Source organism: Onychomys torridus, chromosome 21, assembly GCF_903995425.1.
Source record: "Onychomys torridus chromosome 21, mOncTor1.1, whole genome shotgun sequence".
Classification (NCBI taxonomy): domain Eukaryota; kingdom Metazoa; phylum Chordata; class Mammalia; order Rodentia; family Cricetidae; genus Onychomys; species Onychomys torridus.
In genome coordinates this window covers 13,548,574-13,567,062 of record NC_050463.1, presented here as the reverse complement: position 1 = coordinate 13,567,062, position 18,489 = coordinate 13,548,574, and the positions used below count along the sequence as shown (strand labels likewise).

Here is an 18,489-nt window from a genome sequence, read left to right as displayed (position 1 = left end):
CTTGGTATGGAGGCATTTTGGGGGAGGGGACCTGTAAATAGAGATTTTGAAAGGCCGAGCACAGAGAGAAAACTAACTTCAAGGATTCAGTAGAAGTTGATGGTAGAGCTTGCCAGGAGCTGGGATCTCATTAGGGAGGGACCTTTCTTCTCCATTCACTGAAATAAACTTCTAAGCCCATGCCTTCACGACATTTCACAGCTTATATTAATTTGAGGTTAAATTAGCTAAATTTAACTAAAAAATAATGAAGTCCGAAACTTTTAAATTCTACAGTTCAATGCTTTTCTTAGTTTGTTTTGTTTTTACTCCTTAATTCATCTAGATTGGTGAGGTTTTACTGTAGCAACTCTGGTATACTTAATCAGGAAAGCATTATCTCTCTGCAAAGGAGCCTGTGTCCTTACTGTTCTCGTGGCTGTTTGCTGAGGGCCGCAGACTTTGGGCATTGAAGGGTTGTGGATTGCTGGATGACAGCAAAATTTCCCACACAGTACTTCAAAACAAAAGAGATGGAGGACCACAAAGATGGCTATTCAAAGGGGAAGCCCACGGAGGAAGCAGGAACAACTGTTGTTCTAGAAGCCAAAGTATAAATTGGATATATTTGATGTGCATGTTATCTAACACATGCTGAGCTTATTTGTTTATTAATTAATTAATTCATTTATTTATTTTTCAAGGGTGTCATCTATCACCCATTAGAACGTCAGTAAATATAATAGAAAAAAATCCAGTTTGAGACAGCTTAAAGCCTCATCATTCAAAGTTTTAAAATTATCTCACTAATAGGGCTTCCCCAATCCTCATTGGTAGGAATCACAAAACATTAAATTATGTTGAACATAAAAAAGTGATGCCCACCAAAGCATTAATTGATTGTTTTAACTTTCCGTGGCAAACAGGCTAGTTGATAAATGTTTGCAGGCAAAACTGAACAAAAAGTGAGAAGTGTCAGCTTAATGGTGGAAGGCATGTTGTTACCTAGATTGACCGTGAGTTTCACACGCCCTGCATCTAGCTCCAGTCGAAGGGTATCTGCGGAGTCTCTAGAAGTGGTCGCCATCAGAATACCATATGCACGCTGGGATCTGAACCGTAAAGACACATCCTCGGCCTCGGTGTGCATTACCACTGGTAGCTGAATTTTCATGAACATACTCCCATCATAGCTCAAAACTGTTGCCTCTAGGGGAGAAAATGGATACAGTTCAGTTTGGTTAGTGTAGTGCACACTTGGGGAAGAGGAGTCTGCTGAAGTTTTCAATGATTCAATCAGCTCCTCTGTTTCAAAAACGAGTTTCTTGTTTTGTAATGGCAGGGAACACCCTAGCAGAAACCCCTTCACTTGTCAAGTATATGCTAACACTCAGAAAGCCCCTCCTCCTACAGCAGATACTACAGCACTAACCATAGGGGCTGTAATACTTGATAAGCGTTTCCCTGGTAGAAAGCAGAAGTGGTGCTGGTTGAATAGCTATAGTCTCAACCTAGTAGTGCAAGGATGAGTGTGTGGATAGGCAATGAGGGCTCTGACCATTCTGTAACACTAGTCAGCTTGGCCCTGCCTCTGACTGAGTATTCACGAGCGAAAGCTCAAGGGGTGTTAGTAGAAGACACCTAAAGCCAGGGCTGTCTGGAAAATCCGGGGATGAACAGAAGCTACTTCAATATTTTTTCATACTATCTACTTTAAAACGGAAATACTACAGAAATGTAGAAGTCATTCTCTCTATCAAAGTTACTGTTACAAAGAAGAAAATAAAAACCAACCATATGCCAACAAGTAAGCAAAGAGGATTCTATTGTGTTACTATGCTTAATGAGGGAAGTTTTTAAGTTACATCAAACCATAATCTTATTTTGTTTCCTTTACAAATAAGAAATAATTTAAGTGTCTATAAGAACAAACTTGGTGTCTTAAATACTGAATTACTACCAAATCATCTATAACTATGTACATCAAATAGGGGTGGAGGTAGGAGTAGGGATTTGTGTGGGCATGTGTTTCTAAATTAAGGTACATGGAAGTCACAAACACTATATTAAACATGTGAAGAAATTATTAGCAAAACTGCTGACAATAGTGTGCTTCAAGAAACAGCATCCCTCAGTGTTAAATGCCCTTTGGTGCTGGACGTTGAGAAACAAGCATGAGTCATGTTGCTTCTGGGAATTTAAAATGTCACTTAATAAAAGAAAAACTACCTGGAATGAAAATAATCTTTAAAATTTCTATTTTTAGAAATTGGCTATTTACACAGCGTAGCCATTAGCTTTACTAGTGTAATTGTGTTTATTGTTAAGAATATCTTCTGGTATGGCTTTCAAAGTTCATCTTTCAGAAAGTCAAGACAGTCAAGTACTGTTTCCAGGAGACTTTAACTGTCATTTGTTCTTGTTCGAGGCTTGAACATAAAACATGAATTTTAAGTATTGCACTCTGTTTCTAGGACTCTCTCCTTTATGCTCTTTCTACCCAGCCTTGGATTAATGGATCTTCAGCAACCTGTGAGCTCTCTTCCCTCTTCCTTTTTGAGTGAAGATTTCTTCATCTATTGCCTATTTGATGTCTCCAGTTAAAATGGAATTCTAATTTCACCATTAGTTCGCCTTTCCCCAAATGAACACATTCCAAATGTGCTCTTCCAATCTCTTCCATCTCAGTAAATGATGTTTACATTACTGTCCAAAACCAAGCCTGTGGATTTCTCTCTTACTCTCCCTGCTAATTTCCAAGTTTACAGACTTTTGTGTTATAATTACGTTTTAAATCTCAGTTGATGGCTTTTTACCTTTGTAACTAAACTATTTCAGCCTCTATTTTCATCTTACCTAGATAGCTAAAATAGTTATCTCTGTGGTATATCTATGTCTACCCTTTCTTTCTGCACACAGCAGCTAAGCTGAACACTTATAGAGGGACACCCTCCTTGTTCGATCATTCTTCGGGTTAAATCATGCCCCTACTTTTCTTTTGCAGTTAGAATCTCTCTGCCCTCAGCTCTTATCATCATTCTCTGCACCCATTCCAAAGCCCATTCATTATTAAAACATTTGCACTCACAAATGTTTTATATGTGGAAATTGCTCACCCTACATCTATTAGTGTTTGGTTTTTGTTTTTTTTTAAAGTCTGGATTTTAGTGAAATGTTCTTCTGGACAATACAGCTCCCTCCTCAGTTTCTTCCATATTAAAGTCAGACCTCCTATTTCAGATTGTAATTTTTCATTTATTTAGGTGGTATCAGCTGCATCTGCCCTTTTGAAAGTGCCCCGAGGAAGCAGACCCGTTGCTCACCACTCTGGCACCAGAGAGCCACTGAGCCAGACACAGCTGAGACACCCGTACCATAAATGCTTCTGGAATTAGCAACTGTTATCCACATTGAAAGCACATGAAAGAACTTCTCTGCCTGTGGATACAAGGCCTGCAGAAGCCCTCCGCAGAGCAATAAAGCATTTATTCTGCGTGATGCCAAGGGAATCAAGTTTGGTAATGTATGGTAAAAAAAAATAATAATTTCATGTCTAATCTGAAGGTTAGACTAGAAAGGGCTTCTATTTATCCATATACTCTGTTGTTAGTCATAGACCTAACAGCCGAGAACATAAAATGTGATCTTAAAATATATGACTTGATCTTATACTAAAACAAGACTATAAAGTCATAATGAGCTCTAAAAGTGCTTTGGAATAACTTTATATGAAAATTGATACTTATTTTTCTCCTTCTAATCTTTGGTCAATCATGCAAAGCAACATATAACTCATTAAAGTAATAAATTATAGGTTGTTTGTTAGTTTGCTGCCATACAGGCAAAAAGTCTAAGCTATTATTAGTTTTCTTCTGGTTAATTAACATGCATACCTACTCTATTATATAATAATCATATTTTTAAAAACTTCATTTTTCTTTAAAAATTGCTTAATTTGAAAACTAGGTTGAGGACACATCTTTTTAGAAATAGACAATTAACAATTAGCTGTAAATATACTGTGGAATGCATTCTAGAGTAGGGAAAAAATCAAGCTCATTGGCCTTTACTATTCTCCAAAAAGCTTCAGGAATGAAGCAATAGTAAAGTAATAAACCTCGAGTGCTCCCGTGTGCCATTTCAAACAATTCTCCATGTGAAGATAACTTGTTGATAAACGACAACTGAAAGCCTAAATGATTCCTCATAATTAGAGTTGATGTTTAATTAGGCAAGAAATGGAAAATGCACAAGGTTGCAGTCTAGAATGTGCCAAATAAATGTTAGACAACATTCTGACATTTGAAGGTTATGCTATTTGGCAGCATCTTTTAACATTTGGAAAAAAATATTTTATCGTTTGGAACACACAAAAAAGAGTCCTTTAGAAGGATCATTTCAAGACATTGCTTCCCATTGAGGAAGAAAAACAGTTTCACATTGGTCTTCTCTCTGGCCTTCTCCCTTGTCTTTAGGTTTGATAAATTTGCTTTTCTGCACTGTTCCTCTTTGTAGTCTAAAGTGTACACCTGTGCTCAGCTTTGCTGAAAGGCAGTCACATATTGTGATCAACAATGAAAATCAGACAGGGAGCCAAATGATATTGCTCTGACATCTGTCCCTCCATCTGTTAGAATTTTAACAAACAAGTATAAAGTAGACCTCTGATTACACCAATGCTCTTATTTCACATTATCTCTGAGACTAATTTTTAAGTGATCTAACCTTCAAAACTCTTTTACTAAAAATGATACAAAAAGAAAATGCAGCATTTAATGTCTACAAAGGCCATCATTTCTGTATTAATCTTTCTTAAAAAATCAATAGGCATAGAATAAAATATCTTCCTGTTTAAGTCACAGATAGTTTTTCTTATGTAATTTTCTTTGGTTGCATAATATGAGACAACCACAGCACCATTCTCTATGATGTGGTGTGCATAGCCTGAAACAGCTTCTATCAATTTATTCTGAATGATAAAATGGAAACTTTATAACTGTCTTTTTATCTCAAGAATTGTTGGTTGACTCTCATGATCAACAACCTAATGTGGTATGTGTGTATCTGGAGAAGAGACACTGTCCAACACTTCCTTTGGAAACTGAAACCGAAAGGGCCAGGCATGATCTCCTGGTTGTGGAAGTAGGGCACAGCTGAGAACTGGACAGAAGCAGCGTTCTGTGCCATTGAGCCTGGCAACCATCATGTTTCACCCTTGCTCTCAGAAGAGGCACAGTCATGTGGGGGAAACATCAATTCAGAAGAGAAAATACTTCTTGCAATATGCTGCTGTAGTCCTGAACACGAAGGACACATCATCGTCATTTTATCCCCAAGAAACAACTGACTTAGAAACAGAGATCTGCAGAAATTTCCAGCTAAGCATAAGTTAAAACTGTATACTAAATCCCAGTGACGACATTTGCTATTAACTTCTCTTTGAAATATGTACATACTTTCCACCTCTACCTTTAATTATGGCAGTATATAAACATTCCCTTTCTCCCCTTCTGGCTCAGAAAGCTCTGTCATTTCTAGTTTCCTTTTGCCATATGCAGTAGCAGAACCTTGCCACAGGGTGGTACACTATGCATATTTAACTGGAAGTTTTGTAATTCATAAGACAGTGGCGTTACAGACCTTCTCCAGCTTCCCTTTAACAGAGAAGCATCAGGATAACTGGCATCTTTCTGAGTGGTTCAAATTAAAACAAAATTTTAATTCACACAGGTCTGCTAATCTCACATTGAACCTAACTGTAGTTTACTTTGTGAGCTATGGCGTTTGGTCCTCTCTTTTGGCACTTGTCCAAAAGCAACCTAAAAAAAAACTAATTAGGAAGGAAAAAGCAAAGAGGAAATGTATAAAGGGTGTACTCATACAAGCCACAGTCCGCAGGCAAAGCTAGACGCTGTAAGCTCACGGGAAGTACAATAATCAGGCAATACCATAAGGGGGGTGACTGTGTCTACACAATGTGAAAAAAAAAAATCTATTGACCTGTCTAATTCTACTACACAGATTTTGATTTTGAGTTTTAAAAATGCCAACCTTTTCCTTTTGAATTTTCAGGTCAAATTAAGTAAACTACTTTAGGACGAAGGAAAAGAACCAACTATGCACGGCTTTACGGGAAGTGTACGGCACTCTTCGGCTGAGCACCTCAGCGAGGGGACGAAGGAGTAACTCATCAATAGTTTTTCATATTGATTTTTAGTTTCACTCTGGAAAATCAGTGACAATGAGCACAGTGACTAAACCATTCATCTAAAGCCTTGGGTCGATGGAAGGACGTGCTTGCAACCATCTGTCCTGGTATTTCTTCTGTTATACTGGTCTCCAGACCAGCTGGGGGCATCAGCCTCATTCTGTGTTCAATATTCGTTCCTCTACTTATAAGGGGAGAGACAGAAAAACAGGTAGCTTCATTTTTTTTTTCTTAGCAAGGAAAGGGAATTGCCTTCACAATAGACATGGAAGTGAGTCTGTGATCAGTTAAGGACCAGGCCAACAAGGCAGCAGTTATGAATTAGACACCTCAAGCACACTTTAAGAGCTGTGGTACCCACAACTAGGCCCTGTGAAAACCACTGAAGGCTCCTCAGTCCTGTGTCACGTCTGGGGGTTCAGACTATGGGTTAAACTTCACTAGAAGTAGTTATGTTTCAGTTCAGGCTTGATGTCAACATTTAGTAAGCATTTCTAGTTTATTAGCGAGACAAGTTGCTACAATTTTGAAATCCTACCTCTCTCACAGGACCTGCCGAGATATCCTGTTCCGGAGCAATCGCAGACATATCTGTTCCAGCCATCCCTGCACATGCCATTGTTTTTGCAAGGATTGCTAAGGCACGGTTTTGCTGTCTCCCTTGAGCAGGATGGCTTCACTCCAGCAGTACTCTGAATTTCCGCCATCTGCCGGATGTCTTTGCTCTGGCCATCAATGAACAGATCCCGGATGCAGCCCACGTAGCCATAGTTGAGCAGAGCAGTCCACACCTCGGTGGGGAAGACAAGGCCAGCCTTATTTTCTGGCAAGCCACCCAGATACAGCTCATCATCTAGGTCCAGGATCTCACTCTCACCAGGAGCCGTGTAAGGAGTGCGCAGTGTGTTGACAGAAATGGTACCTGTTAAAATAACAAGAGGATATGAAGTTGTTTGTGCATACAGTGTGGCCTGGGTCTTTCCTTTTTCCTCTTATATGGTAGAACGTGAACTCCTAAAGGCCAGACATTCCTATTTTGATCATTTCTTTTATTACTTTAAATTAAAATATAGTCACACCATTTTCCTTTCTCTTTAATCCCTCAAAACACACTCATATACCTTCAGTACCCTATTTCAAAATCATGGCTTCTTTCTTTTTTAAATCAACTTTTGTCATATGCATATACGTATATAAGAAATATATGCATTTCTTATTCTTTTTATTTCAGTGTCTGGTACCTCTAAGCATCATCAAATCATCCATGGGATTACATAATTTAGAAATAAAACAAATTACAATTAATGTGGTCCCATTTGACTTCATGAAAATCAAAGGGCATACACAACTAATAGTGGGCACCAGCTTTAAACATCTCAAATTTAAATAAACATACAATAACAAAATGGATATATTTTAACAATGAAGTCTAACTCTATGTGATTAGTGTGCTTGCTTCCAAAGTTAGTGTTTGGGACACATCTTTAACCTCAGCTCTTAGGACACAGAAGCAAGAGGATTTGTGTGAGTTTGAGGCCCACTTTGTCTTCAGAGTGAGTTTCAGGCCAGCCAGGACTAAAGAGTGTGACCTTAGGCTGCAGAGATGGCTCAGAGTTTAAGAACACAAGCCTCTCTTCCAGAGGTCCTGAGTTCAATTCCCAGCAACCACATGGTAGTGCAAACCATCTGTAATGATACTTGGTGCCCTCTTCTGGCATGCAGGCATACATGCAGGTAGAACACTGTACAGCATAAATCTTGAGAGAGAAAGAGGGAGGGACGGAGGGAGGGAGAGAGAGAGAGAGAGAGAGAGAGAGAGAGAGAGAGAGAGAGAGAGAGAGGCCTTACCACAAAATAAAATTAGTATGAATTTATGAGCCAAGGAAATTTTTTGCCCTCATTTTTAACGGATTTGGTTATTTTACTTGGTTCTAATAATTTGACAGCTTTCCAACATGAAAGTATAACTGAAGACCTAGTACATACATCTACTGAGTTATTTCTATGGGTTGGGCTTCCTTATATATGTGTACACATAATAGAAGTCTGGATTATAACAAACACCACAGGAATGTTCATCATTACATGTTGGTGAGAAATTGAAGAAAAATAATTTGCTTCTCTTTAAACCAAATCTCTTATCAAAATCAATAGTTTCTCTTTTCTCACTTCAAGCTGCCAAAATAAGAGTACTGATTTACAATTGTATAGGACTCCAAGACTCAAGTATTAAATGAATAGTTATTCATTCACAAGGAAATATTTGAGAGTTAAAGAAAAATGTGGAATTCATAAAAGTGACTAGAAGCATATTTCTGATAAAAACTTAAATATGTACTGTCAGACTATAAAAATTCCTACCAGTAATCTATCCCCAGAAAGGTTTTTATACTTATGATGCAAATGATATTCACAGGACACCACAAGGACCTATTACCATATTACCCCCAAATGTGTATTTTGTGTTTAAATTGTAGTGGAGAGAGAGAGACAGACAGACAGACAGAGAGAAACAGAGAGAGAGACAGAAAGAGAGACAGAGAGAGAGACACAGATGGGGAGTCAGAAAGTATCTAAATAGTAGTGTACTTCTCTGGGACACTCAAAGCTCAGGAACAGAGTGTGAGTATGATGGTATAGTACAGTTGCGTCCCAGGAAACCTAAAGCTCAGGGCTTTCCCAAAGCAAAAGCATGCTTCTAGCTAAGAATACCAGGCTGCTAGTGCCTATTCTGTGCCCAGGAGTATGTTAAATCCTGGCAGCATGAGCTATCTCAATCCAAGCTTCAAGCTGGATTTGTCTTTTTGAGGGAGAAGGGCATGGTAGCCACTGTCAGACTGCCCAGGTGTCCAAGTCATTATGAGGACATTTGTCTCTAGACTTTCACAGAAAGTGGTGGAAAACTCCCCGGGGAGAAACCCTCACGGACATTGCTATTTTGGATCTTGTAAAGAAAGGGAAATGGTGGGGGATTTTGATGGAGTGTGTTTAAAAGGGAAAAAAGACTAAGTACTAATTTATATTTTTCTCATTCATGACAATATCTGCAAGAAAACTTCCATTTAGAAGCACACCACTGCTATAAAATATCATTTTGAAAATGTAATAAAACTGATTTTGGAAAATGAAATGCATAATATTGAGGTGAGGGGACTCATAACTAATAGAACAATCACTACATTCATTTAAAAAGAATTGTTCTGTAACCACCATTGTCCAAAATAGCTAAGGAGTGAAAGCACAGATGGGCCCTATCCTCTGGAGCAGCTGACGAGAGTATATCTGAGGAAAGACAAAAGGGCAGATGTGAAGGTAACAGGCTAGAGAAGCGACCACTTCAAGAAGTATTCCTAGAAATAGGATTTGATGAAATACATACTTGTAACTGAGAGGAACTGATTTGAGAAATAGAACTTAGAAAACAAACAATGAAACCCTATGATGAGAATGGGGATATATTTTTCTAATGGCTGTTCCTCAAATTCCAATTTTACTTATAGAATGAACTTAATTCATCTCAGCAAGATTAACCAGTAATTGGCAAAACTAAACTGCTTTTAATCAGACTGCGATGGTTCACAAATAGAGCTCGGGCATCCCTGCAACACAGGCATTCCCTGGCTAGAGTACTATCATTCTCTCTGTCTCTTCCATACTATATCCAGAGAATTCAGAGAATTCAGTGGGTCTGCAGGAGTGTGTGTGTGTGTGTGTGTGTGTGTGTGTGTGTGTGTGTGTGTGTGTGTGAGAGAGAGAGAGAGAGAGAGAGAGAGAGAGAGAGAGAGAATCCAGAGAATCCATATTTATAGCGTTTGTGTGCTTATGCAGATGTGTGTGCAGCTATCTGTGCCTGCTTACATGTGTGGAAGCCAGAGTAGTACATTAAGGTACTTACTCCTCTATCTTGCTCCATCTTATTCCTTGGCACTGAGGTTGGAGCTGGCTGTTTTCAGTTAAGCTGGAAATCAGCAAGGTCCAACGCTCTCTCTCTCTTTTGGACCTGCCACACTTCTGGGGTTACAGGAGCATAGGAGACTACATTTATCTTGCTATATTAGTGCTAGGGTCCAAACTCAAGTCTTCATGTTGGCACATCCAATGTTCTTGACTTCTAAGCCCACTCTCTGTCCTCCCACGTCTGCACTCTTAGAGAAAAAGCTTGTGCTAAGTATTTCAGACAACCATAGGTACCTGATTTAACAGTGACAATGTTATTATTTCTGTTGTTATTTCTGGGGTTTTAGGGCCTGCTTTGAACAAAGTGCTAAGGAAAGTTCTGGTATGTTCTCATGAATGTGTTTGTTGACATATCTGAGGTAACATGCTCCTTAGAACTTCACTATCACAAGATTTTTTTAAATAATGTTTTTATTCTTAGAAAATGTTTACTTACACTATACATTTTGATGATGTCCACCCACCACACATTCTTCCTCCTTTCCTAGTGGCCCCTCCCTGTCTCTATGCAATTGCATGTCCTCTTCACTTCAGTCTCACATTTACAATCCTCGGAGTTCAGTGAGTATTGCCCATATACACATGAATTTAGGGTCATTCACTGGGACAGGGTAACCTACCCCTGACCACATTCCTCATCTTCCTCCTTCCATAGCCATCACCTACCAGCAGCTCCCCTCCAAGGATGGGCCTCAAGGGCCCTTCTCCATAAAGTAGTTCTTTGCTGATAGTAGTTTCTAAGTAAGATCATAATGTTCATGTAACTCACTAACTCGGTACACACTTACATGATTGCACGTGTGTTTGCATGTGTGAACATACACGTGCTCCTGCATGCATGTGCACACACAAAACATTAACAAAAAATATTGAATTCTATTACCTCTAGATACCATGGTATTTTCTGTATTATGTTCATGTGTTAAAACAAATGTGGGGTCATCAAATGAGTTCAGAACTAACAAATTGGAACCACAGTTCAGAAAACAACTGATTGCAGGAGTATCACCATTATGTCTCTCCACATTCTTTATTTTACTTGGAGTGTTAATGATTGAGTTCCCAGAGAATTAGCAGACAATGAAATATGAAAGAAAAAGAAAAAGAAAAAGGGAAATAATTCTATCTTCATTCAAATATAATCCAGTGGAGTTAGAATGTTAATTTTGCTTGGCTCAAAGTTAAAAAGAAATGATAGAAAATATGCATATTAGATTTTCACTGAATATTGTACAATCAAATGAAGTATGACCAAAAAAATCAGTATTTTCTATGCATGGTCAATCTATTTGGTCTTATATTTTAGGAGAATTTATGCAGGATATGTTAAGGAAACAGAGAGCATAGAAGTTGGGCTGGGAATAAATATTTGTACATTTTGAAATTTTTTGAACAGTTAAAAATGCATTCCATTCTTGAGGGAGAAGCTCAAACAGATGCTTGCATTTCAACTTACACTTTGTATGAAGGTCTATGACTGGACATATATGTGATTTCTGTTGTGATGTCCCTTAATGACTTTACTATGGATATGAACAAAGTGACATATTAAGTTAAGCAACAGAGCAGTCACAGAATTGGAATTACTGTAAGCCATTCCAGCAATACATATGAGCACAGGGAAATTTAAAAATAAAGGTTCCCAAGTCGTTCCCAAGTAGTATGCATTCCATGACACCTTTCCACTCTAATTGAAGTTGAATTTTCTATAGATCAAATCAATGCTTTACAGAAGTACTATCATATTTCAGTAGTTAAAATCTGTGGAAGGTAGTCATGGGTGAGAATTTATTTCGACCAGTGTTTTATGATTCAATACGTAAAAATCCAAAGCACTTAGCTCCTAAAAGAATAGAATTGCAGCACAATACTGGGATATGTACATATTATATTATTTTAATGTGCAAACCACATTCATAACATTTAAACTTATTGTTTTAATAACACAGGAAAAAAGATTAAAAGTCAGCTAATAAACAAGGAATTAATATTTGTATAAGAATGTTCTAAAGCTTAAGGGGAAAATTCATTTTTCATATAATTTGTGCATAAATGAAAAGCAATCTGTTGGAAGCAGCTCTTTGTTATAAAAGCAGAAATCAACTTTGTAATTTGATGCGCTATTCATATTTTTTACTTGCTTTTTCTTCCATTCATATTTTTTTCTTGGCTATTCTTCTGCACAATTAGTTTATATGGTGAATAGAAACAGGAAGTAAAGGTAGGATTTTAAATAAGCTAATGTGACTTAAGTTTTAAATTACTACTAAATTTTAAATTGCTGGAATCAAGGGCTAGTAAATAATACACCATGGCAGAAAATGCTTTTGTCTGGTGGAAGCAGGTAACTAGCCAGCAAATGTAGCCAAATAGTTTGATTCCTAGGCCTCACTGTAGGTCTCCTGCAAACTAAAGGGTTTGACAAGATGATCACTAAAGTTCCATTCTGAGTAATACACAGAATTACTGCATCACATAATTTTAAGTGTTCTATAATTCAGTACACAAGAGTTGGATTCCACAAAATTATAAATTTGCCAAATTTCAACTCTAATAATCTCAAACTCAGTGAAACTATATAATAAAACCAGATAAGCAGAACTTGGTAATAATATAGTAGGTTGCAAACCAAAAAATGCATAATTCTCCTAAAACTATAAGAACAAGTAAGTGACAAAAATTTAAAGGATTAACCATAGTTATTTGGGGTAGGAGGATCAGGGATAGTTAAGGCAGTTTTATGCTTATTTGTGATATTCTGTACCATTTAATGTTCTTTTTAATGTGTCATAAAGGATTTAGATAAAGAACTGAAATAAATGTTAGAAAACTCAAAAATGTTATCTTAATTTTCTCTTTAAAATTTACTTGGATTTACCCATGAGCTGGGGACTTAAGTATAAGACATGGGTATAAAAAAAATTCAGAACAAAAGTTTGAAAGCCTAACACCCAGTGCTGGGGAGAGTAAGAGGAGAAGGCACCCCAAAGGGGCAGATGAGAAGCACTGGCTACCAAAACTAACCTGCCATTGACTTTCAAAATGAAAAGCAACTCAAATAGCCACGTCTGCTCTCAGCTTAGGAGATGAGCTGTTTCATGAAAACAAACAAACCTCAGGAAATCTCACTGCGGGTGCAGATTGGAAACCTGAGCAGCAGCCTTAAAGCAACACTTCAGTTGCTGCAAAATGTTACTTGACTGGAGTTGACAGCTTTGCGACACCAGCCATGCTCATTTTGAGTACATTGAGATTTGAATAAGGTTGGTAAGAATGGGTCTTTTTGTTGGTTTGCAAGTGTACTCATAACACGCAGCATGTCATATTACACACCTGCATGCAATTGTGAAAAATATTTAAGCAACTCAAATGTTCATCAATCATGAGTTACCACACACTGCCTTCACCAACATGTTCCATCTCAATAGTACCCTAAAATGAGCCAAGTAAGGAAAGTTTATTAGATAAGGAAATATCCTTCATCTCAGCTAAGATGTGCACCCTCCATCTTCACAGTGAGAACATACACTTAAGTGCCGGGAGCAGCAGTCAGATGGTTACCTCCAGTGTTTGCTCCTGAACTCCCATGTTTAGACATATGAATATAAATTAAGTTGTGAGGGCCTGGGCTCCTAGGTAACTGTGCTGTGATGCTTCCCTTCCAACTACAGGTTGTATAACTCTCAGAAAATAAATGCTTATTGCTCAGATAGTCTTTAACAAAAAAGACCTTATAAAAATCAAATTAAACAAGTGGGCTGAACATTATGTTTATAGTGTAACAGCAAGAATATAAACATGTACACGTTGACAATAATCAAAGACTTATAAAGCAAAAATGCTGCAAATATAGAGAAAATAGACTTCATTTTAGTAAGTAAATATAAACATCAATTTAATAAAATTTGATATAAAAATCAATAGAAGGTTGATCCTATTTGGTCAAATGATTAGTAAATGATTGATAAGATACTTCAGTATTTCCCACTGATGGGTAGTGGTTTATGAGCACAACTATAAGATACAGGATATTAACATAATTTACTAAAAATGATCTCAATGTATGCAATAAGCTAGTAGGCAGAGTCATGGGGGAACATTTACATTTAGGGGGCAAGTTCACCTCAATACGTAAACAGAGAACTCATCTAATGGTTGTTCAAGTAGAACCATTTAAACGTGGCAATTCAAGAATGGTATACACATAAATCAATGATGGTAATAGAAAGCTAGCAAGAGCTGCTCACACTGAACAGTGATTACTACAAACCCCTAATTATGTGCTCTGGAGAGAGACTGTGCCTTTCCCTCTATAATTTCTACTTCTTAAACTAGAACTCTATGACTTCAATTTCAAATCTCGATGGCTTCTTAGCTGTTAAATGTAGGCTTACCCATGAATAACTGCTGATACAATCTGCTGGGCCCTGCTGTACACAAGCAGAACTTGACAAGAATAATGAGTTTTCTCTTTGATTTCAATGTGTAATGATAGTTTTCAAAAAGAGAAGAAAAATGACTGGCAGATTGCTAAAAAAAAAAAAAAAATCTTGAGAGAGTATCTTTGACTGAGCCAGAGAGTTTAACACGATTTTAAACAATATTCTTGCCCTAAGGAAAACAATCATTAACCTCATCTTAATTGTAGGACAACTCACACTTCAGCTAAATACCTGGGCAGCTGTTTGGTGTCAGAGTTGGGACCAGCTGAGAGAGAAGAGGGAAGACTGGAAAGAGAGGAGGGCTGGGAAATATGTATTAGAACAATGTCCTGCAAGGTTGGCAAGAATAGGAACCTTTACAGTGTATTTATTAACTCAACAGTGAAGGGCTCTTATCCCAGCAGCTCAGATATGCACAGAGGATAACTGCTTCTTAATTTGTCCACTTAAATTGTCCACTCAATGCCACCTGATTGAGCCTGCACTTCGCATGTCTCCTCCTTTGCCAGCTAATTTTAGGGTTTGTTATAGCCATATGCAGATAACTCAGCCACTTCACCTCCCATGTCACTGATTATAAACTCTGTAGGCAACAGAAGGAACCTCCATTGTCTAGAGAAACTGGTGTGGTCCAGTTGTATAAAAACATCGGAATTAGAGTGTGTAGTTCTTCTCTACATTTTGGAATGGAAGATACATCATAGGTGGGTAAAAACTCAGAATCCAGTTTTTCCCTTAGTCATTAGTTTTTGCCACACTTAGATGGTTCTGCTTGAACAACTATTAGATGAGTTCTCTGTTTAGGTCATGCGATGAACTTGCCCCCTAGCTGTAAATGTCCCTCCCATGTCTCTGCCTATTACCTTGATGTACTCATTGAGATAACTTTTAGTTAATTATATTATAGTATCTCATGTGTTATAACTGTGCTCATAAGCCATTATCCATAATAATAAAATTCTATAAAATAGTCAAATTAATGTAGTTGTTTTTTATCCCCTTTTTGTAAATACCTCCGTTCATGCCCAGGGATAGACAACTAGAAAGAAAGGCGGCCTGGGTGATGACTATCCTTGTCACTTCTGCCTGGCCCAGTACTTGGGGAGACGATAGCTTCCACCTTGGTTAACTCACTTCTACCTAAATCTTTGCTTAACAATATAGGGATCTTGTGAACAAGCACAAGTCCTGTTCTTATCAAAGCTGGTCATTCCTGTACAGGCTTGTAAAGTTATCTAACAATGATTGACCTTTCTGTTTGAATTATTTCAGATGTCTGGGCTTGGAAGTTCTCGTTGTCTTCATAAAAGGGCAGTGCCTAATTTTCTATATTGTATAAATGCCTTTGAAGAAGACAGTTAAATGAGATTATAAATTTAAAGAAGGTGTGTTTATAAGGAAAATAACTATTATTCTTCAAATGTAAAAAGGATGTCTTTTGAGGATTTTGACAATGTGCTACTCTGTGTGTTGGTCTGTGTGTAGAAAGAGAAAGAGAGGACACACACACACACACACACAGAGAGAGAGAGAGAGAGAGAGAGAGAGAGAGAGAGAGAGAGACAGAGAGACAGAGAGACAGAGAGAGACAGAGAGACAGAGAGAGACAGAGAGAGAATATGAATAGAGGTGGATTGGATCTGAAGGTATCTGCCTGTATTTCCAGGTGTATTTCATGCCTGAAAAATTAGGAATTCTGAATATAGAAACAAATTAAATATACTTTCCCTTATAAACTGTTTTGGAAATATCCTAATTTCAGTTATGTTCACTACTGTAACTTTAATTTTACCTCTGACCAAGAAAATCAGTAGTTACCTTGACATCAAATAGCTCTATGATGCTTTACGTAGTCAGTATCTATGTCAATGACACCAGTTGCTAAAAGAGTAACTCAGGCGAGGTGGTGGTGGCACCCACCTTTTATCCCCACATTTGGGAGGCAGAGGCAGTCGGATCTCTGTGAGTTCAAGGCTAGCCAGGTCCACAGAATGAGTTCCAGGACAGCCAACACTATTACATAGAGAAACCCTGTCTCAAAAAAATTAAAAAAAAAAAAAAAAAAGGAGTAACTCAGAGGTTTGGGTCTCTCTATTTTAACAACTTAAATACAAGTACTTCTAAATGCTTTTTGGCATTTAGCTAAGGGACCCTCCTTTATCACTATAAGAAGGCAGCCCACATGTCCTGCTGAAATAGCCACACTATTTTTCTTTGTGATATGGGAAATTATTTTCATAGAACCTTTGAATGTAATTGATATGAAAATGGGTAAATTTGACTCTGAGAGTCCATGTTTCTTACTTTGAACTCAGCTACAAATGTTCGCATTTCAACAGCAAAATTCAGAATATTCTTTGGATAAAATGAAATTGTATATACATTCATTCAAATTTTAAAAGGCTGGTCTATGCCAGATCAATGCAGTGGGCAAATATAGAACTTAATGAAAGTACCATATATAAAATATTAACAGCTGCAGCTATTAAAATGGCATTAAGTTCCCCTGAGTGAGGCTCGCATGATGTGAGCTACCTTCTTCAATTTGATGAAGGGCAAAAGTTGGCTTTGGTTTTCACACTGTTTGTTCCAACTCACTTATGTGACTTTTAATCACATAAAAGTAATTTGCCATCAAAATACCAACAATCATAGTAACTTCTATCTTTCCAGTGAATTCCAGCAAAAATCTAATGCTTTAATTGCTCTTTAAGATTGCAAATAAAACTTAGAAAATGTTTCTATTCATTCAATACAAAAGTGAACTGTGTAAATTAGAGTAGATGCTGTCTGTCTTTGGTATTCATCAACAAAGATTTAAATACAGGAGTTAATAAACTTTCAGTAGTGTTTATATAATAGAGAGGTTAAGCACAAAACAATAGATGTCTTCTGCCTTGAAAGTTATGGTATTCATTCAATAATTGGTAAGATTATAATGAACTTCATTGAAAAGTTCATCAAGTTTTTTTTCCTTTAAGGTGCATGTTTCTATGTGCATGTATAACGTGTGTATGTACTTGTGTGTTTGCGTATACTACATACATAAATGCATCTGTATATATACATATATACATAATTCAGAAGAAGAAAGATTGAAAAGTGGTATCTACAAATGTAAGTTTGTTATGAAATGAGTACGAGAGGGCTTTGGTATTCTCATATTAACTAATAATTAATTTGTATTAACTTATAACTTAATATTCATCATGCATTATTTTTATATTATTAGTATCTCATTTCTAGATAAAGTATAACTGATGTGAAATTTGCTGGTTTTTAGTTTTCTGTACCTCTGAGGTATAACAAGATAATCTGATTTGTTTTATCTTATTCTGTTATAAAATGAGTCAAAATTATGTTATAAAATCTGAGTCAAATCTCTCTTCTTCAAAGTCATTTTCAAAATTTCATTCTAGATATACATGAAGTCCTGATACTATCTACAATCTAATATTTCAAAGCACTAGATCATGCCTTGTTCCCACATTCATTTTAATTCTTCTATTTGAAAGTTCTTAAGGATTGAATTAAGTACTAATTCTTTCAGAGAGTGTGGGACAGGGCAGAGTTTGTGAATGTTTTTCAGCATCCCAATCAGTAAACATTTCATAGCTTACATAAGAAAAACAGAGATGAACCCAATCCCCAACATTTTTAGGGTAAGGACACTCAGAGGACATTTCCCCAAACAGGGAAATCATAAATAGACTTTCTGAGATAAGTCAGGGTTATACATTTCCATTTATTCTGTGCCTGTTATCCCAGCTCTTTTTCCATGTTCTTACTTTCCAGCTCTTCATTCTATGGCATAAAAAGGTATCTTCCTAGTTGCTCTTTTTTCCTTTCTTCAAAGTTCACACTACCCAAACTCTAATCTTGTCATGCAACTTTTAAAGTGCA

At 37.1% G+C, this 18,489-nt stretch overlaps 1 protein-coding gene across 25 annotated transcripts in view; it reads right to left on the bottom strand.

Moving 5' to 3' along the window:
* Positions 1-18,489, bottom strand: part of Nrxn1 (neurexin 1) — a 1,060,385-nt gene that overhangs the window by 589,045 nt on the left and 452,851 nt on the right. For all 25 annotated transcript variants that reach the window (XM_036170770.1, XM_036170774.1, XM_036170788.1 and 22 more), the window contains 2 exons: positions 6,726-7,109; positions 985-1,188 (listed from right to left, as the gene is read on the bottom strand). In XM_036170770.1, the coding sequence (XP_036026663.1) occupies positions 985-1,188; positions 6,726-7,109 (588 nt within the window). The remainder of the gene's footprint in view (positions 1-984; positions 1,189-6,725; positions 7,110-18,489) is intronic.